Source organism: Nicotiana sylvestris, chromosome 6, assembly GCF_000393655.2.
Source record: "Nicotiana sylvestris chromosome 6, ASM39365v2, whole genome shotgun sequence".
NCBI lineage: Eukaryota > Viridiplantae > Streptophyta > Magnoliopsida > Solanales > Solanaceae > Nicotiana > Nicotiana sylvestris.
Window position 1 is genome coordinate 100,003,784 of NC_091062.1, and position 21,671 is coordinate 100,025,454.

Consider the following 21,671-nt stretch of genomic DNA (forward strand, 5'->3'; position numbering starts at 1 on the left):
CATCAGATCCAGAGTCGTGGAACAATTGGGGTTACAGGACCAAATTTTACCAACAGTCCGGGTGTTGAATGGATTTAATATGGCACGTGAGACCACTAAAGGGGAGATAACCTTACCAGTAAACACCGCTGAGAGAAGCTAAGAAACAAAGTTCTATGTAATCGAGGAGAGAATAGGGTATAACGTTCTATTTTGAAGGCCATGGGTTTACAATATGAGGGCAGTACCCTCAACTTTGCACCAGGTGTTGAAATTCCCCACATCGGGGGGAGTCAAGACGGTCTATGGAGAATAGACTACTGCAAAGGAGATGTTTGTTGTCGACGAGGTAGTCCGGGTTCCTGCAATTTCGATATCAAGGAATGCAAAACCGACCAAAAAGCAAGAGATTAAATAGTAATCACATATACTGGCCTTGGAAGAACTGGAAAAATAGGAGAAACGAGTAGCAGACGAGGATGATGATTATGGCATCCTGAGATCCTTCATAGCTCTTGATGACACCGATGCCCCCAAATCGATGGTTGAAGAGTTAGAGCAAATCATATTAATCGAGCAACTACGAGATTGAAAGGTATACCTGGGCACAGGGTTAACTCCCGAGCTCAGGAAAAAACTTATTGATTTTTTTAAAGCTAACATCGATTGTTTCGCTTGGTCCCATATTGACATGATAGGGATCCTACTAGAGGTAACCACTCACAATCTGAGTTTGGACCTGAAGTTCCATCCGGTTGAGTAGAAGAGGAGGCTACAGTCCGAGATCAAACACGCATTCATCAAGGATGAGGTATCAAAACTTCTAAAAATAGGATCCATCCGGGAAGTTAAATACCCGGATTGGTTAGCTAACGTAGTAGTAATGCCTAAAAAGAGGAATAAACTAAGAATGTGTGTGGATTACAAAGACCTAAACAAGCATGCCCTAAGGATTCTTTCCCTTTGCCTAACATCGATCTAATGATCGACACGACGGTCGGGCACGAGATACTCAGCTTTCTCGATGCCTACTCCCGGTACAACTAAATTCGGATGGACCTGGGCGATCAAGAAAAGACTTCTTTCCTTACCAAATTCGGCACCTACTATTATAATGTAATGGCGTTTGGATTAAACAATGTCGGTGCCACCTACCAACGCCTAGTAAACCAGATGTTTGAAGAACAAAAGGGAAATCAATGGAAGTTTATATTGACGATATGTTGGTCAAACCATTTGAAATATTTGTAGGACACCTTCGACATATTAAGAAGATACAACATGAAGCTAAGCCCGGAGAAGTGCGCATTCGGGGGTCGGATCAGGCAAATTTCTCAGGTTCATGGTATCTAATGGGTGATCGAGATCAACCCCGATAAAATAAAGGCCATAGAGGACATCACAGTAGTGGACAACATTAAGGCAGTTCAAAGACTGACCATGCGTATAGCCACATTAGGCTGGTTCATCTCGAGGTCCTTAGACAAGAGCCATCGTGTAATGACCCGGTCAGTTATTTTAAGAATTAATGCCCCGATCCCCTATTAACTGCATTCCCCGTGTTTGTTTTTGCTATTGTCCGGGTGGATTTATTTTGAGTTTCAGAGTGTTTTGGGACACTTAGTTCCTAAATGAGAGCTTAAGCTTTATAATTTGGACCGTAGTCGGAGAACGTGAAGACGGACTCGAAATGGAATTCCATTTTCCGTTAGCTCCGTTGGGTGATTTCGGGTTTAGGAGCATGTTCAGATTGTGTTTTTGAGTTCCGTAGCTTATTTAGGCTTGAAATGCCGAAAGTTGAATTTTTGAAGTTTCCGGTTCGATAGTGAGATTTTGATATCGAAGTCGGAATGGAATTCTGGAAGTTGGAGTAGCTCCGTAGTGTTGAATGTGACGTGCTTGTAAAATTTCAGGTCATTTGGGCGAGGTTTGATAGCCTTTTTGATCGAAAGCGTTATTTGAGAGTTTTTGGAGTTCTTAGGCTTGAATCCGATGTTAAATTGGTGTTTTGATGTTGTTTTTAGCATTCCGAAGATTGGAACAAGTTTGAATTATGTTTTAGGATTGGTTGGAATGTTTGGTTGAGGTCTTGGGGCCTCGAGTGTATTTCGGATGCTCAACGGGTCATTTTTGGAACTTAGATAGTTACAGAAAAAGTTGCAGCAGTCAGTTCTGGTTTCCTTCTTCACGTTCGCGAGTGGGGTCTCGCGTTCGCAAAGAGGAGCTAGGGATGGGGAAGGTTTAATGCTTTGCGTTCGTGAAGGTATTCCCGCATTCACGAGGATGTGAGATCTTATACCTACGCGTTTGTGAAGGTAGTCCCGCATTCGCATAGGAGGAGGAGGTTGGTCATCGCGTTCGCAACTTGGGCATCGCATTCGGGAAAGAGTAAAGCTGGACCAAGTGGAGTTGTGCTTTGCGAATGCGAGGGTGCTTCCGTATTCGCGAAGAAGGAATTAGCTGGGCAGAATATAAAATTTCAAAGTCGAGGGTTTAGCCATTTTTGTGAAAACTAGAGCTTGGGAGCTCGGATTTGAGCAAGGTTTTGAGGGATTTTCAAATAAATCGATTGGGTAATGATTCTTAACTCCTTTTTTCTTATAACCCATTAATCTAAACATGAATTTATCATTTAATTTCGAAGTTTGGGATGAAAATTGGGGGAAAGTTCTTAGGCCTAAATTTTGAGTTTTGATTGGGGATTTGACATTAGATTTGGATAATTTTGGTATGTTTAGGCTCGTGAGAGTATGAGAATTCTGAAAATGTAAATTTTACCCGATTCCGAGAAGTGGGCCCCGAGGGCATTTTGGTTATTTTACCTAATTTCGCGTATTAGCTTAGAATTTATTTGTGGAATCAGTTACTTGAAGTTATATTTACATTATACAATTGAATTGAATAGATTTGGGCCATTTGGAGTCGAGTACTCGTGGCAAGAACGTGGTTTCAGGTTGATTTTGAGCCGGTTCGAGGTAAGTTGCTTGCCTAACCTTGTGTGGGGGAAATTTCCACTTAGGATTTGGTATTATTGATATTTGAAATACCTTGTACGTGAGGTGACGAGTGCGTACTTGTGATAATTGTTGAAAAATCTAGTTTTCATTAAGTAATTATAATTGTGTTTCTTTTCCTATTTATACTACTTGCAATTTAAGCTTGTTGTTAGTTTAGGGAAGCATGTCTAATTGACTTAATTGCTTTACTTGCTCAAACTGCCTTATGTAAATTATGTGCAGCATGCTAGGCTAGAAATACTTATTTTACCTTGGTATGAAATTTGAATTGAATTGTGTATTCTTCATGTTGTTGTTGTGTGTTTACTTTGGGACTACGGGACAGTATTCCGGGAGATCTCCCTGCATGTTTACTTTGGGACTACGGATCGGTATTTTGGGAGATCCCCCTGTACTTTTATATTGGAACTACGGGACTGCACCGGTAGATTCCCCATTGTACTAAGTATTTACATTTAGGACTACGGATCGGTATTCCGGAAGACCCCGCGCATTATGAGTTGGACTATGGGATTGCACCCGGGAGATCCACTGGATATTTATATTTGGGGACTACAGGATGGTATCCTGGGAGATCCTCGGTTGTTATCTCTGTGTTGAGCCGTACTCTTTTCCGTGATTATTTTGTCTCTGTTGTAGTTGCTTTTGTTCTTTCTATTCTATGTTATTTCTTACTATTGCACTTAGTTGTACTGTATCATTCTATACTATTATACCTTATATTTCATTTAATCTCACTAGGGCCCTGACCTTCATCGTCACTACCCGATCGAGGTTAGGCTTGACACTTATTGAGTACCGCTGTGGTGTACTCATGCCCTTTCTGTGCATGTTTTTTCATGTGTAGATCCAGGTACTTCCACTCAGTCTTATCACACTTGAGGCAAGGCGCTTTCGTAGAGACTTCAAGGTATATCTACTGCGTCCGCAGACCGAAGAGTCCCTTTCTATTCTCAGTACTAGTATATCACTTCTGTATTTTCCTTGTTGATAGATATTTCTGGAGTTAGAGTTTTTTTTATGTAAACTCTTAGCTTGTGATTCATGGGGTTCCGGATTTTGGGAGTGTTAGGTTGAGATTCTTGTACTGTTATATGCCAGGGGGCAACTTAAACACTGTTTTATTTTGTTATCTCAGTTTTTAATTATTTTCTTTCCGTATTTGTTAGGCTTACCTAGTAGTAGAGACTAAGTGCCATCACGATAGTTCACAGAGGGCGAACTGGGTCGTGACACATCGATTCTTCTCACAATTGAAGAAGAATAACAACTTTTCCAGGACCCTGGAATGCCAACAATTTTTGGAAGAACTCAAACGATACCTGTTGAACCCCCTTCCTTTTCTGTACGCTCCAAAGGTAGACAAATAGTTGTACCTCTACTTGGCAGTTTCCGAGGTGGCGGTAAGTGGTGTCTTAGTCCGGGAGGAAGAAGGTACACAATTTCATATTTACTATGCCAATAGAACTCCAGGCGGGCCGAATCAAGGTATCCTCACCTGGAAAAGTTAGCGCTCGCTTTGCTAAGCGCTTCCAAGAAGCTAAAGTCGTACTTTAAATGCCACCCTATATGTTTCGTAACCTCTTACCCGCTGAGGAATATCATGTATAAGCTCGAGCTCTCAGGATGGTTGGTCAAATGGGCCGTGAAGATTAGCGGGTATAATATCGAGTACCGACCCCGAACCGCCATAAAATCTCAGATTTTGGCAGACTTTGTGGCCGACTTTATGTCGGCCTTAATACCCGAAATCAAAAGGGAACTACTGCTCACCTCGAGGACTACTTTGGGAATCTGGACCCTCTTCACGGACGGTGCCTCCAACATAAAGGGGTCCGGGCTCAGTATCGTTTTAAAGCCACCTGCAGGAAGTATAATTAGGTAGTCTATTAGAACTGTGAAATTGACTAACAATGAAGCCGAGTATAAAGCCATGATTGTAGGTCTAGAATTGGCTAAGAGCCTTGGGGCCGAAGTAGTTGAAGCCAAGTGTGACTCCCTCCTCGTGGTAAATCAATTCAACAGAACGTTCGAAGTAAAAGAAGAACGGATGCAGAGGTACTTGGAGAAATTGTAGGTAACCCAACACCAATTCAGGGAATGGACCCTACAACATGTACCCCGGATCAAAACAACGCGACCGATGCACTGGTTAACTTGGGGTCGTCGGTTGATTCCGATGAATTCAGCTCGGGAGCAGTGGTGCAACTAATGAATTCGGTGATAAAAGAAGGTAACACCGAAGTGAACTCAACAATTTTGACTTGGGATTGGAGAAACAAATACATAGAATACTTGAAGATAGGAAAAATTACCTTCGAACCCTAAAGAATCGAGAGCCCTGCATACCAAAGCTGTCAGATTTAGCTTGGTCAAAGGGGCATTGTTCAGGAGGCCTTTCTTTGGCCCACTAGCCAGATGCTTGGGATTGGGAGAGACCGAATACGCCATGAGAGAAGTTCACGAGGGCTCTTGCAGGAACCATTTGGGGGCAGAATCCTTGGTTTGGAAGCTCATTAGAGCCGGTTACTACTGGACCAAAATAGAGAAGGATGCAAAATAATTCGGATGGAAATGCGACGAGTGCCAAAGGTATGCGCCGATGATCCATCAACTGGGAGAAATGCTCCATTCGGTAATGTCTCCGTAGCCATTTATGAAGTGGGGAATGGACATCGTCAGTCCCCTACCATGGGCACCTGGTAAAGATCAATTCATACAATTCATGACCGATTATTTTTCGAGATAGGTCGAGGCTCAAGCGTTCGAGAAAGTCTGAGAGAAAGAAGTCATTAACTTCATCTGGGATCATATAATATGTCGATTTGGGATACCAGCCGAGATTGTTTGCGACAACAATAACAATTCATCGGCAGCAAGGTGAGTAAGTTTTTCGAAGATTACAATATAAAGAAGATACTATCAACACATTATCACCCTAGTGGGAACAGGCAGGTGGAATCAACGAACAAGACTATATTCCAAAACCTAAAAAAGAGGTTGACCAGTTCGAAAGGAAAATGGAAGGAGATCTTTCCCGAAGTCCTGTGGGCGTACTATACGACTTCGAAATAAAGCACTGAAGCCACCCCATTTTCTCTAGTCTACGGAGATAAATCCTTAATACCAGTCAATGTGGGGGAACCGAGCCTCAGATTCTAATATGCTACTGAAGAGTCAAATGATGAGGCCATGATCACGAGCCTGAAACTGTTGGACGAAAGGCGGGAGGCCGCCATGGTCCGGTAGGCCACCCAGAAGCGGCAAGTAGGAAGGTACTAAAATCGAAGGGCCAACCTCCGACATTTTCAAGTCGGGGACTTGGTATTGAGAAAGGTAACACTACACGCAAGGAATCCGAACGAAGGGAAACTGGGCCCGAATTGGAAAGGACCATATCGAGTTATCGGAATAATCGGCAAAGGCTCATATAAACTCAAAGCGGGCAACGATGTACAACTACCAAACAATTGGAACGTGGCATACTTAAAGCGATACTACTGCTAAGGTACGAACTTAATTCCTTTTTAATTTCATTATATTACATACTAATGTATGCAGGTACTCGGCCAAAGGCGGATATGGCTATTAGGTCTGAAAGCACGTCTTGCACTCTTTTTTACTTGAACCGGTTTTTCGAAGTGGGTTTTTCAGCAAGGTTTTAACGAAGCAACAGTAAAATGTGCTACCTTAGATTTGAAGACCGGCCTTAAACTAGAATCGATGATCACTTGCATCAGATCAACAACATCCGAGCCCTCACAAGTTTGGCCTCGAATACTGGGAGGCCATTACCCCTAGATTAATATCTTTAGCAAGGGAAAAGAAAATTTTATGTGCCAAAAGCTAAGGCTTGGTGGTTAGGATTCATTGTAAGGGTCAAACAGTCATACGAATCGTGCCCACATAGTCCACTCTTTCCACGACACAATTTTTATGGGCCTTTGATCATGTATCTTGCATATTAAGCAATGAAAGAAATTTCTACTTCCCCTACACTTTATTACGACGTTTGATCTTGGATCCTAAAGCCAACGGGCTACCCCTATTCGGGGACTATCGACCGATAAGGTTCTGACGACCTGGTCTACCGAATCCCAGAGGCACCAAGACTATTAGGAAGTGCCCGAATATGAAAGGCTACGACAGCCCTAAAAACGGCTCAGAGAGGTCCGAAGTCCGTACGTAGAAAGTAAGGCCCTTACGAAAAATCAAAACCTGTTAAAAGGTTACCCTGAACAAAAATATCGTCTAAAAACCTTTAAGAATCTTAAAGGCCTTTGGTTTTACCAAAGATTCAAAGCCACAAGTAACCCGAAGTTACATCAAATTCAGGCTCCGTTTGGACCACCGAAAAATGGATGCTCTAGACTACATCTGATTTCATGCTAATGCAATAAAAATAATACGCAAATAGAAATTGCAAGCAAATGCTTGAAAATTAAAGACACAGTATTGCCGAAAAGGGAAAATTTTATATTCCAAAATATGTTTACAAAGGCACAATAGAACGATCTCAAAATAAACAAAAACATTATACAAGGAAAATTATGAAAAAGAATTAAGGCATCTACGCCTAGTCTTCACCGGGGCTCGACTCGTCGCAAGAACCGTCGGAACCCTCCGAACCCTCGGAGCCTTTAGGACCCCCAGGCTTGTAGAGTTCCTTTGCCTTAGCCTCAAGTCTCCTGGCTTTCTTAATCTCGGCCGACAGGTCAAAATCTCGGGCATGGATCTGTTCGAGGGTCTCTCTCTGGGATAGCCGCTTTATGTACTCAGTCTTCGTCTTTAAGTAGGTCTCGGCTACCACCACATTAGCCTTATACTGGTCCAACATTTCCTCGATGTTAGAAGAGGTAGCATCCAATTTGGACCTCAGTACGACATATTCTTGTCTGAGGGCATCCTGTTCCGTGACGGTAGAGCTTAGTTGTGCCCGAAGATCATCATTTTGCCGAGACCACTTATCGGCCTTGTCCTTTGCCACCCGGAGTTGGTTCTCAATCGATGCTAGCTCCAATTTTGCAGCCTCTTTTTCCAAAGAAAGCAGATCTATCCTGCCCTTCCATGCCTCAGTCGTGGCCTTGACCTCATCCATCTCAGCCCGAAGCTGGTCGATCAGGTCTACCTTTTTTTGGACCTGCGAAGTTGCATTGTTAGACCCCACGAGTAGCTTCTCGTTTTTAGCCTCAAAGATCCTTACCTTCTCGACCAGGTCATCGTGCTTCCGCTTCAAGGACGAAGCCTCCTTCTAAGCCTTTTCTAGCTCGGTTTGGAGAATTGGAAGGTCCTTGAGGGCCTCATCTTGTTTCTCACTAAGATCCCTGTACATGTCCTTCTTCCGGACTTGCTCTTGAGCTCGAACTCAAGCTAGCTGATCTCCAAGTGGGACCAAAGGAAGCTTTTATGATGAAGCACTAAAGCCTGAAAAACAATGAAGTTATTAGAACAAGTCTAAAACTAAACAAGGTTCACAAAGGGGTATAAAGGGTAAACGCCTTACCTGGTTCAGCGCTTGTTGCATCTCGTTGAAGAGGATTGATGCGCCCACTTTGTTCATCTTTTCCTGGTCCTCCTTGGTCACCATGCATCGAAGGTAGCTGGCTACGCCCACCAGAGCATACAGGACCCGGGTGTCCGTCGGGATCTAAAGAACAACTGTTGTCTTGCACTCGGGGCCACGCTCAGAGCGGAGAATTGTTTCACTAGTTTTGGGCTCGAACTCAGATCGCTCGCTCCCAATGGTACATCCTTTTTCGGGACCTCCAGGTGACCGAGATCAGAAAAATCCTCTAGTGCGGCCATATCCATGCCGTCAAAGAACGTGTTAAGGGCATCATCTGGGCCCGTCGCCATCTCACTTGATTTTTCTTTGCCCGTTTAGGTCTTTTTGAGCATGGACTCGGTGTAAGAGTGTGTTTCCACGATTTCAATGACACCAGATATGTCCTTCAGGACAAGAGCGGCTTCTCGAGAAGCTGGGACCTCTGTCTCTCCCTCTGGTTCCCGAGCTAGAAGAGGATCAACCTCGTGGTCGTCCTTCTCAAGTGTTGCATGCTACCCCTCGTTAAGAGTCGACCCATGAGCATTAAAAAGGTAGTCATCCTCGGGTTCACCCCTGATCTAGTAGTGGGAATCAGAGCCCGGTACCCTAGACTTTGTGCTCTTTTTGGTTTTCCGGACCCGGATGGTCACCATCTTCTTCTTCGCCTCAGCATTCGGGGAACCCGAGGACTTTCTTTTCTTCTTCTTCTCCTCCTCCTTTGAAGCAGCCTCGGGCTGCCCCGAAGCGGAGGGTTCAATAAGCGAGGATGGATCCTCGTCCTCATCCAACGGCCTGAGTTCAGTAGTCTTGGGCAAACCTGGAAGAAAAAAAAAGACTTAGCAATGTGTAAGCTAAAAGTATGAAAGAAATTATTTGGGAAAAAATCTCACCATGGGAATGGGCCTCCCACTTGCCGTTCCAGAGCTTGCGCCATGCGCGCTCGGAGTATGGAATCTGTTTGCAGATTCCCTCGATCCACTCCTTTAAGCGGAGAACTGCATTAGGAACTTGGACAACAGTTGCATGGCAACAAACACAAGCAGTGAGAGGAAGAATAAAGGGAAATGACAAATACTCGTGAAGGAAAATACTTACGAGATGCGTTCCACTTTTCTGGTAAAGATAGGAATTCGGGGGGGATGAGATCTTCAGTTTTCACCCAAACGGACCTCTAGTGCCAGCCTCGGTCTTGGTCCTCGTTGATGCTCGAGAATAGAGCCTTTCTCGCTCGACAAACAAGCTTTATCATCCCCCCATCGGAAGATTTGGGGACTGTATAGACGAAGCAGATGGTCGAGAGTGAACCAAGGTGCTTCAGTGTTGTTCCCAAAGTGTCGAATGAGGATTATGATCCTCCAAAAGGATGGGTGAATCTGCCCAAGGCAGACCTCGTACCTTTTACAAAAGTCAAGGACTATGGGGTCCACCGGAGCAAACGTGAAGGGGTAAGTGTCAACACTTAAGTACCCCTTCACGTGAGTAGTGATATCGTCATCAGGATCGGGGACGACCACCTCCTTACCCTCCCAGTTAGTGTCCACCCGGACTGTGGGTAGTGTTTCCTTAATAACAGAGCATATGTATCTTCATGCCCCTTTACCTCAATCATGTTGACCAGAGGCCTTCTCGACATTAAAATTGTTTCCAGTAGAGTAGCCCCCAGGTATGAAGCTCTTTAAGGGGGCTACTAGGCCACCTCAAGAATAGCTACCTCAGCGTCTGCGATCGGGTTGGAAGATGAAGTAGTGGTTTGCTGAGGCACGAATTTGGACGTTTTTACTATGGGAATCTACGAGATATGAAGGTCTGGATAGAAGATTCAAAGAGAATAAAGAAGAAGATATGATGGCCAAAGGAACAATGTATGAAGATTGAAAGGAGTTGAACAACAAGTAAAGAATTCAAGGGTAAGTCTAAGAGTTTTAGGGTCGGAAAGTAGAAAAGTAAAAAAAGGTCGGAGCTTTTATAGAGGAAGGATAATCAATGCACGACGTTTCACATTTGAGGACAGTCAACCGGCGGTTGACACGTGTTCTAAGTCAGAATAACGCGAGGTGATGGGATGTTTCGTTGACCCGTCATCCCGGTTGTAACGTACGAAGGAAGGAATTGAGGTTCATCTATCGCTTTCTGTCGTTTCGGTAAACCTACTCTCCAGAAAATGAGGGGACTATCTGTGTATGGTAAAATTGGGGGGTAATGTCTACCCCGATTTTCCAATGAGAAAACGGAGGGGGAGCACGGATGCACGAGATTCTAATCGAGGTTCGAGACCCTTCTTATCAAGATCCGGGAAGAGTGAATGATGTCCCCGCCATCGGGTACGATGAAACGATGCGTCCTAGGCCAAAAATAAGTTCTAAGACCTCGAGAGACCCGATGAACAGTTATGCATGACGGATAGAGGGTCGCGATACTCGCCCTCAACCAGATATTACGGCGCGAATCTCGCTCGATGTCGATTATGGATCAGTAATTACGGGGAAAGGAAGATTTTTACCTTTTTTAGACTTATACTAAGGTTGAAACTCTCCTACTATATAAATGGGAAGTTTTTCTTTTGTATCACACATTATAACACGCGAATCAAGGCAATACAAGTTTATTTTCTATCTTTTAGCTATTGTTAAAGTTTTGCTCATTTGTTTTGTTCTTCATTCACGACTGGGCTTGAATCGAGGGTCCATCCGAGGATGAGGTAATTTAGTCAGTCTAAATTTAGGCCTGGCCATAATATTGCAACTGGTTTGAACGTTTATTTCATTTCTAACTCATTTATTTGATATTTTTAATTGTTCGTATTGATTTAAACCACACATCCTTAAAATCGCGTATAAATTGACTTGTTACCCAATTTAGGGATAAACAATTGTACTTTTAAAATCATAGCTAAGAATTTTGATATTTATTGAACTTTAGTGCAATATAATTATTGTGTGTTTGAAAATACTAGATTCAGTTACATAGCTCCATCCGCCTCTGGTTTTGTTGACCTGACGTGAAAACGGCATGTTGAGAAGACTAACTTGTCATTGAGTGACACAATGTGACATTAATTACTCTTTCCCTCGCTATAGTTTACAAGTCAACTCATTCAACGCAAGAGCCGGAGAAATCTTTATTCAAAAGCTTTTTGGATTATTGGGTATCTTTATTTATAAATCATTTGAGCCATCCAGCTCACTCTTGGGTCTAATTATCTTTCCTTCTTTATCTATTTAGCTTGACGGAGCACAGCAATTCTGCTGAGTTTTGGGAGCCAAAGAAACACTTTCGAATTCAAGTATGTACTATACCCTTTTTGTATCTCTCTCTTGGTTTAGATTTTAATCTGGTTGTTAGTTTTCAAGTTATTTAAAGTGCTTTTTTTTTTTTATCAAACGATTAGCATGCGGAAATTTTGTAATTTGAGCTTTTCATGTTTGATTGTCCAAATTTTATTATTTGTTTATCAAAGATTAGCAATTGATTGAGTGTTTATAGTTTTTAACCTGCGAAACTTCTAATTTGCAGTATGCAGAAAGACATGGGAGAAGTTTCTGGAGAAGATGATTTGTATACGAAAGATGGAACAGTTGATTACCGCAATAATCCAGCTAAGAAGGCTGAAACTGGGACTTGGAAAGCCTGCCCTTTCATCTTAGGTACTCATGCTCGACATTCTAAATTTTTTTTTCCTTTTTCTTTTTCCTCCTTTTAGAACATTATTTCATGAATTAAATTATATGCTCTGAATGATAGAGTAGAAACAATTTATATTCAAAGTAATTTAACATGTTTTAGTAGGTAACCTGTCTTATTTTAGGTTACTAATCTCGCTTTTTATGGAATATTACCTATAATTATGTTTAAGATAACCAGTTAGTGGATACATAAGTTAAACTCTTCGGGTCGTTTGGTTTGAAGACAAGTTATGTTGGGATTAGTTATGATGGGATTAATTATCCCGGTGTTATTTCTTATTGACGGTTTGCTACTATGTTGTATTAATCCTAGGATTGTCAATTTTACTGTTTTATCCTGGGATTACTAACCCACCCTTTAGCAAGTATAAGTTATCCCGGTACTATTTTTAATCTGAGATAACTTATCGCAGATTAGTAACCAAACAAGGGATAATGCGGTACTAATTTTTATCCTAAGATTATTTTTACTTATCCGTCGTACCAAACGACCCCTTAGTTTTTAATAGGTTTATGGTTAGTAATTTCTGAAGGGAATATTTGTTGGCAGGAAACGAGTGTTGTGAAAGATTGGCATACTATGGGATGAGCACAAATCTTGTTTTGTATTTCAAGAAAAGGCTCAACCAACACAGTGCTACAGCTTCAAAGAATGTGTCAAATTGGTCCGGAACATGCTACATCACACCACTAATTGGAGCATTTCTAGCAGATGCTTATCTAGGAAGATACTGGACAATTGCCTGCTTCTCAATCATCTATGTAATTGTAAGTTTTGTATCTGTTGAAGTACATTAGCTCTTCACTAGACTCTGTAACTTGTTTGTGTTGAATTGTGTGATCACCTCCTTTAAAAGTTTAAGCGGATAGAGAGAACATAGTTTTATTTACTGAATTATGTTTCGATATGCCTCTTACGTGCGGGCCAAATTATTTTTTCATGGGTGAAGCACGTGGAACTTTTTTCTTCTTTTTCTAGCAGTGACTTGAACCTAGGACCTTTGTCTAGTTTGATACTATGTTGTATTGTGTAGCCACCTTTTCCAAAAGCTTAAGTGGCTAGAGAGAGCAAACTTTTATTTATGGTAGAAACTGAGAAGAAAAAACTTGGTCCAATGTAAACATGTTACACACAAAAAACATGTAAAGGATGAATAAGCAGGAGGAAAATGAATTTTTTGGAGCCTATGCCAAAGTGCTACCTTTAACTTGCTGAGTTATAATTTATTCTCATCAACTTAAAGGATGAAAGAATATATATATATATGTGTGTGTGTGTGTGTGTGTGTGTGTGTGTGTGTGTGTGTGTGTGTGTGTGTATAAAACCAAAGTCTCAGCTTAAATTCCTTTTATGGGGAACTTAGAAGCATAAATATATGTCTCTTGCAGGGGATGACTCTGTTGACATTGTCAGCTTCTGTCCCAGGCCTAAAGCCAAGCAGTGATCCAAAGGAAGTGCAAACTGCAGTTTGCTTTGTTGCACTTTACCTCATAGCATTGGGCACTGGTGGGATTAAGCCATGCGTTTCATCTTATGGGGCAGATCAGTTTGATGATGCTGATGAAGTCGAGAAGAAACACAAGTCATCTTTCTTTAATTGGTTCTATTTTTCGATTAATATCGGTGCTCTTATTGCTTCTTCAGTGCTGGTTTGGATACAAGACAATATGGGCTGGGGATGGGGTTTTGGAATTCCAGCAGTGACTATGGCCATTGATGTAGTAAGCTTCTTTTCAGGTACCCGATTGTATCGCAACCAAAAACCTGGAGGGAGCCCTCTGACTCGCATATGTCAAGTGGTTGTTGCGTCCTTCAGAAAATTTAAAGTTGATGTGCCTGGAGACAAAACTTCCTTGTATGAGACAACCGATGCAGAGTCTGCAATCACAGGGAGTCGCAAGCTTGATCATACAAAAGATCTTCGGTGAGCAACTGTTGATATCCTTGAAGCTTTCCATTATTATTTTTGATGTAATGCATTTGCCCAAAAAACTATTGACTGTCTAGGAATGAGAAAAATTATTAACATGATCATCTTTATTACAGTGAATGGTTCAGTATTCTAGTGATACTTTACCTGGACCTGGAAATATGTACACAGCGCACTGACTTGTTGGACCCTTTTTTTTGCTGTCCACATTGATTAATGTTGAATTCTATCAACTTTTTTCTGCATTTTTAACGGTTCTCCTATTTTCCATGATGGTAAATGATGAAACAAATGATTTACACACTGATGTTATCATGCAGTTTCTTCGACAAGGCAGCAGTGCAGACAGAGTCTGACCATATGAAAGGCAATATAGACCAGTGGAGACTTTGCACTGTGACCCAAGTTGAGGAGCTCAAAGCCATTATACGATTGCTACCTATATGGGCCACGGGGATCATATTTAGTGCTGTATACAGTCAAATGAGTACCATGTTTGTGTTGCAAGGAGCGTCCATGGACACTCACGTAGGAAATTCCAGCTTCATGATTCCACCAGCATCACTTAGCATTTTCGACACTCTCAGTGTTATATTCTGGGTTCCCATTTATGACCAACTTATTGTCCCAATTTCTAGGAAGATTACAGGTCACAAGAATGGCTTGACACAATTACAGAGAATGGGTACAGGGCTCTTCATATCCATCTTTGCCATGGTATCTGCCGCTATTCTAGAGCTCTTTCGGCTAAAATATGTGAAAAGACATAACTACTATGAACTGGAGCAGGTCCCCATGTCAATATTTTGGCAGGTTCCACAGTATTTCCTTATAGGTTGTGCAGAAGTTTTCACATTCATCGGTCAGTTGGAGTTCTTCTACGATCAAGCACCAGATGCCATGAGAAGTTTGTGTTCGGCTTTATCACTGACTACCGTTGCACTTGGGAATTACTTGAGTTCTCTGCTTGTGACAATTGTCATGAATATTACAACCAAGAATGGGAAACCCGGATGGATACCAGATAACCTGAACTATGGTCACCTTGACTACTTCTATTACCTTTTGGCTGTGCTGAGTGTACTGAATTTGGGAGCTTATCTCATGATAGCTAAGTGGTATACTTACAAAAGGCCAGTGGGAACTCCGCGTTGAAGGTTGAAGTGGCACAACAAAAGTAAGCTTTTTATATTTTGGGTTCAAGAACCTGTAAATATAGTTTGATTGGAAAATCATATGTTGTACACAAACATATTTTCTGTAAAACTAGTGAAATGTCACCACTATCCATATGATGTCAAAGACATCAGTTCTATAAGATCTGTTCTACTTGTAACACCTCTCACTTAAGACTGATAAAAATGATCATTTTTAGTTTTTCTTTCTGATTCTTGCTGAAATTCCATCACTCAATAGCTCAATGGACTATTACAAAGGTTCAATCCTTGTTATCTTAATTTGTCTCTATAATAAGGGAAATTAGAGCAAGCATATATCCTAAGCTCAAGTCTTACCGCCACTCTTCATAACTTAAAAGGAAAAAAGAAACAAGAAACAGGTGCTTTGATCCATGAAACTGAAAATTTGCTATCTCTTAGTATTTAAGTCTTTAGATTTGATGGTCACACAACTTTTTTTTTTTTTGGATAACCATTTGATTTTCGATACCCATTGATCCGACTAATTCAAATTTGCATTGTGTATAACCCATCAAAGGGGAAAGTGCTCTCCTCTAGAAGTTTTTGCTGAAATTTAGACTTACATTAATTGGTTTAGACCGAAAATGATAGCGGATTGGCGCAAATATTTGATAAATATAGGCTTATTATTAAATTATTTTGTGTGTGGATAAACAAGGCCCAATAACTTGAATTATGATACGGAAACACTCTAAATAAATAGAGGTCAATCTTTCTTTTTCTAGTTTCAAAACCCTAGCTTATTCAGGATGTGAGAGCATGATAACTACTGATGTTAACTACCGATCATGGAAGTTGGTTTCATGCTTAATCGACTATTACCGATGTTAAATCAATGAATTTGAACGATACCCTCTTTTAACCCTAACTCAAGATTTATATTTGTGTGTTTTCTTTTAATTTCTCTGTAGTACATAATTTTTTTTATATTTTTCCATTCTTAGAGTTTAAACCCAAAACTTTTAATTAAAGGGAGGAGGTTTGATCTATCCCATCACACCCTTAGTGATGATAGTCACAAGTCAAAAGAACAATCTATCAAGAAAATTGGTTCTTATCTAATTCTAGTGTCGCTATGTTTCATTTGAAGCTAATATAAAATTTTGACATTCAAGAATTTTACAGGAGGGCTTCTTAAGATTAATTTTTTATCTTGTTAGAAAAGTTGTGCAAAAATAGAGTTCCCCAAGAATTTCTTCATTTCCTTCCTTCTTCTTCTTCTCCACATTCTTCTTCACTTTCTTCCTCTTCTTCGTCTTCTTTTCTTCTACTCTGTTTCAAAAATACTTGCACTATTTCCTTACTATTGGCACATTTTAATATTTCCTTAATAAGACATTTATAGCTAACTAGATATTATGACAAGTTTCAGATCACAAGTTTCAAAAGTTTTACACCCACTGTTTGAGCAAATAAATGCTAAACCAATTAATAACAAATTAATGGGTTGAATCTTAGTTGAGCTTAATAAATTCCAGACCAAATAGAACAGAGACTCTTGTATAATGGGAAGAATATAAAAGCATTAATTAGTGCGTTTAGTATACTATGATAGACGAAAAATGTAATATCGTAAATGTGCAATGAATGCAAGAAACGACAATGATTATAGTGTAAAGGAACTGTCAACCAATAATTGTGTGATTGAGTGTCTCTTCCCTCTGATTGAAAGTACAAGAGGGGGTGAATTGTTTACTTTTAAACTTAATAGCGAGCAGTTGACTAGTTTTACGATTAGTCAACTCGGTATAAGAACTTGATACTAGTAAAGACAAAATTTAAGATGCAGAATTTAAATGCAGGAATTAAAGACACCAGAGTTTTTATACTGGTTCAGATTCAATGTGAATCCTAGTCCAGTCCCCTGGAGTTTCAAGGGAGTTCCTTTTCGTGAATGAGTTTCTTCGAGAGTACAGAGAATGGTGTGATCTACACCGATCTCTTAGAGCCTATTTCACTTGTCTCTTTTTGATACAATGCCTCACCAGTGTTGTTCTCTCTTTCTTATATAACTTATTACACAGCAGATCTAGTAGAGCTACAATATTTGTTTGTAGTAGAATAAAGAGAGGGTATTTGGTTCGATCAAAGTATGTCGTTCTAGGGTACAGTTACAGGTTTAAATACTTTGAGAGAGGCTTGGTTTCTGGAGAGATTTACCAACTCAAGAGATTTGATCCTTGGAGAGAAATTGATTCTTTCCAACAATAAGGTTATACAACAACGACTATGATTACAAGATCCTTGTTTGATGTTCCATATATGCTTCCCAAGATCTTGCACCTTCCAGATTAGATACGTTTGACTTGATTGATTCCTTAAGATTAGGCTTGATTGATTCCGTCTTGGCTTTGATTGATTACTCTAATCCAGGATTGCTTTTCTTGATTCCTTCCATCTCGTAGCTGTCCATTGATTTCGTGATATTTGCTAATCTCGGATTATTTTCCTTAAGTTCCCTGATTGATTGTTTCCATCTCGTTGTTACTCCTTGATTCCTTGATCTTCTCTAATTGATTCCTTCAATCTTTGAATTGCTATCCATGAGTTCCTGCACAGATATATTATTTGCATCATTAAAATCAGATCTAACAATCTCCCCCTTTTTGATGATGACAAAATATTATATATGTATAAACAACAGTTGACTTACCTGTGTTTTACTCCCCCTCAATGTATGCAGTTGACTGGTCCATTGTACTCCTCCTCAATTCATGCAGTTGACTGGTCCATGGTTATAGATGTTGCAGTCGACTCCTGCTGCAGAGGATGCTAACGTACACTTACCCTTTAGTCGACTACCTTTGTATACATGTGTAGATACATACATATATCATTCTCCCCCTTTTTGGCATCAGCAAAGAGGGAACTAAAATATGAACTAGAACAAGTTATATAGCATTATGCAGCAGAGTTATAGTCCTAAAAACAACAAGAACAAAACAAGAAACAGAAATTGTCCAACAACTGATTTAACTGTCCAAAAATAACACAACAAAAAAAATTGTCTTAAGCAACCACATTAACGACACAGAAAGTAGGTAAGAGTATTGCAGATAGCCTCTTTCAGTTGTTCAAAGCTGGTATTGGCTGAGATGCTCATTCCATCAAACTTGTCATGAATCTCCTTGAAAGCCGTGACAACGTTCTCCCTTACTCTGAGAACGACAACTCTTATCTTAGACACATTAGACCCTGTTTCTTTGGATATGGCATAAATGACACCAACAATTGACTGAGTGGCTGTGAGGAGTTCTTTAATTTCAGAGAGTTGAATGTCAATGGCCTGAAGCTTCTCACCAAGATCAGGATCACCAAGATTAGGATGAGAAATAGAAGGTTTGAGTTTGGGATCTATTGGAGCATGCTTTACATTACCTTCGTGCTTCTTAACCCATGATCCTTTCACACTCATATATCACATACTAGTAAAGTCTCTAGAATTGTAAGATTTTGAAACAGTGATAAAGGGATAAGCAGACAGGGAAATTTGGTGAGCTTCCGGTATGTGAGTGATGGCCATACCATAGGGTATACTGGTGGGATCTTGGCATTTTCAATCATGAAGTTAATGACCCAAGATGATAACTTGACTTTGAGTTTGGTCACAAGACAATACACCAAGAAGGTGTCTCTTTGAGAGAAGATGGAGAATGAACCAATACGAGGGAGTAGAGTAGTTGCTACGATGTGAGCTAGGACTCGAGTTTCGAAAATAATATTACTGGGGCCTAACTAGTTGGAAAGGGATTCAGAGGAACATTCAGCAATACACCATTTAGCTTGATCAAAGGAGATTTCAAAATCATCGGGCCAGGTATTTTTGAAAAGCATGGGAAAACCAGAACATTTACGCTGAAAGAGTGAATCAAACATGGAACAATAAAGAACAATGCGCTTACCTACCACTAAGGATTCCAACTTATCAGGTTTACTAGAACAAAGATTAGTATAAAACATCTTTACTAGGGGTTCATAGACCTTAGGCAGAGGAATAGACAGGAACTTAGACCACCCTTGATGAACAAAGAGATTTTTTACCTTAGAATTTAGGGCTTCTACGTCGTCAAGGTCGACTACCCTTCCATGAGCAATGGGCTTGTCTTTCAAAGCGATGAAAAGATCCCTGTTTGGAGAATCCCAGAAATTCAGGTCAGATTCTAGGGAGTCAGAAAGATCTATCTTGGATTTCTTTAGAGTAGATGAAACATGAGGGTCTTCCATAGGTCATTTTCCTAGAGCTTTTTCTCCTAAGATTTGAGAGTTACAAGACAAATAGCCCTGCGAAGAAGCGAAACCCTCAGAATGGTCGGAACCTAGGTCTACTTGTTCTAGGGGCACAGAAGGGGGTTTTGCTTTGGAGCGGGTACTTTTTCTGGTGGAGGCAGATGGGTTCTTGGATTATTTAGCCATTGAAGGATAGTGGTTTGAGCAGATCTTCGAAGAAGATTTTCTAGATGAAAGTGATTGAAAAGAGATCTCCGCCTTAAAAAGAGGGATTCAGAACCATCTGACAGTTGAGTATAGAAAAGGAAAAGGCATCGGTGGAATAGACGTGATGATTGACTTTCCAACATTGAACGACACAACTGATGTGAAAGAAGAAGAAAAAAGAGGGAAAACGGAGGCGTAATTAATGCACTGGTAAAAGACAATTATTAAACCTACAAAAGTAACCGTATTTGTCACGACCCAAAATCTAACCATGGTCGTGATGCCGTCTATCGTGTTACAAGGCAAGCCTACTTCCCAAAATATTACTACTAAATCGATTATAAGAAATTAATAAAATATTTCAACATTTAAATTTTTCATAAACTAAATCAACTCTAAATATAATATAGAAAAATACGGAAACGAGCCCCAAACATCGGGGGCGTCACTAAGTCATGAGCATCTAAAACTATAAACTAAGATATATAAACTGTCTAACTGTCCAAAGTAAGAAATGACAAAAAGAGTAACAAGGCCCTCCGGACGCTAGCATCTACCTTGCAGTCTCCAAAGATAGACGGCCTGAACTCAATGATCGTCGCGCTCTAACTCACCTGGATCTGCACATAAAGTGCATGGTGTAGTATGAGTACAACCAACTCAGTAGTAACAGAAATAACTAAGGAACTGAGCAGTAATGACGAGCTAAGTAAAACAGTCCAATTATTAATTTTCACAATTTTAAAAAAAAATAAACATGAATAAACAGGTAAATTTCATAACTTAGTAAATACCACAAAGAAATTTAACAGATAAATGTAGCAACAGCAAAAGTAAATGCAACTTCACAGCAATGTCACTCCATCACTCAGCACTCAACACTCAATACACTCAACACTCTGCGCTCACTGGGGTGTATACATACTCCGGAGGGGTTCCCAAAGCCCAAGCGCTAAGCACTAACAACTCACGTGCCATCATATCAATACCTGGATCCGCACGGTCAACTCACGTGCTACGCGGACAACTCACGTGCTACGCGGACAACTCACACGCTATGGTATTAATATCCTCACAACCAGGCCCTTAGGCTCACTCAGTCATTTACCTCATTAGCCTCACCATCATCAACAAATAAGAGAACACATCCCACATCAAGTATCACAACATATTAGCAAATAATAGAGATTGAAGTAAAAATGTACAATAATTTCTATGACTGAGTACAAATAATGTGAGCATGAATAAAGCCTAAACATGATCTTTAACATGAAGGCAAGTTCAATAACAAGTAATTATATAAACACAAATGATGGCCATAAGGCCTCACGGGACGGACTAAGTCTCCATCCTTCAAGGTATACACCCACACGCCCATCACCTAGCGTGGGTATCACCTCCAAACAGTCACACGATATCAAATTCTACGGGTTTATACCCTCAAAGCCATAGTTAAAACTGTTACTTACCTTAACCGCATAAAATCCTACTCCGGGATGCCCTTGTCTCTAGACTTGGTCTCCAAAAGCTCCGAATCTAACCATAATCAGATTAATACCATCACCATGTGCTAAAGAATCGAATTCCACTATAAAAACTACAAAATATACCAAAAATCTGAAATCAGCCAAAATCCGCCCCCCGGGCCCATGTCTTGGAATCAGTCAAAAATGGCAGAATAATAAACCTCGTTCTCTCCCGAGTCTAACCATATACTCCTGCCGTTCCAATTTATGTGAACCTGTTTGACTGGGCACGAAGTTTAAGAAAAAATAAAGACTTTTTAAATTTGTGGTCCTAAACAAGTCAAAAGGGGCCCATAGTATTTATGTGGTTATAAAAGCTTCTCATTAAGGGTAGAATTGTAAGTTTAAGCTAAATTG

The 21,671-nt window shown here is 40.5% G+C and overlaps 1 protein-coding gene across 2 annotated transcripts; it reads left to right on the top strand.

Moving 5' to 3' along the window:
• The first annotated feature begins 11,500 nt into the window (after positions 1-11,500).
• On the top strand, positions 11,501-15,543 carry LOC104228508 (protein NRT1/ PTR FAMILY 8.1-like). 2 transcript variants are annotated; one of them, XM_009780990.2, is made up of 6 exons: positions 11,501-11,686; positions 11,764-11,824; positions 12,055-12,185; positions 12,775-12,992; positions 13,614-14,149; positions 14,476-15,543. In XM_009780990.2, exons 3-6 carry the CDS (start codon positions 12,056-12,058, stop codon positions 15,308-15,310), a joined length of 1,719 nt encoding a protein of 572 aa, XP_009779292.1. In that variant the 5' UTR covers positions 11,501-11,686; positions 11,764-11,824; position 12,055; the 3' UTR covers positions 15,311-15,543. The 2 variants fall into 2 exon arrangements, with proteins under 2 accessions (XP_009779292.1, XP_009779291.1); XM_009780989.2 differs by lacking the exon at positions 11,501-11,686 and having other exon boundaries at positions 11,695-11,824.
• The last annotated feature ends 6,128 nt before the right edge of the window (positions 15,544-21,671 follow it).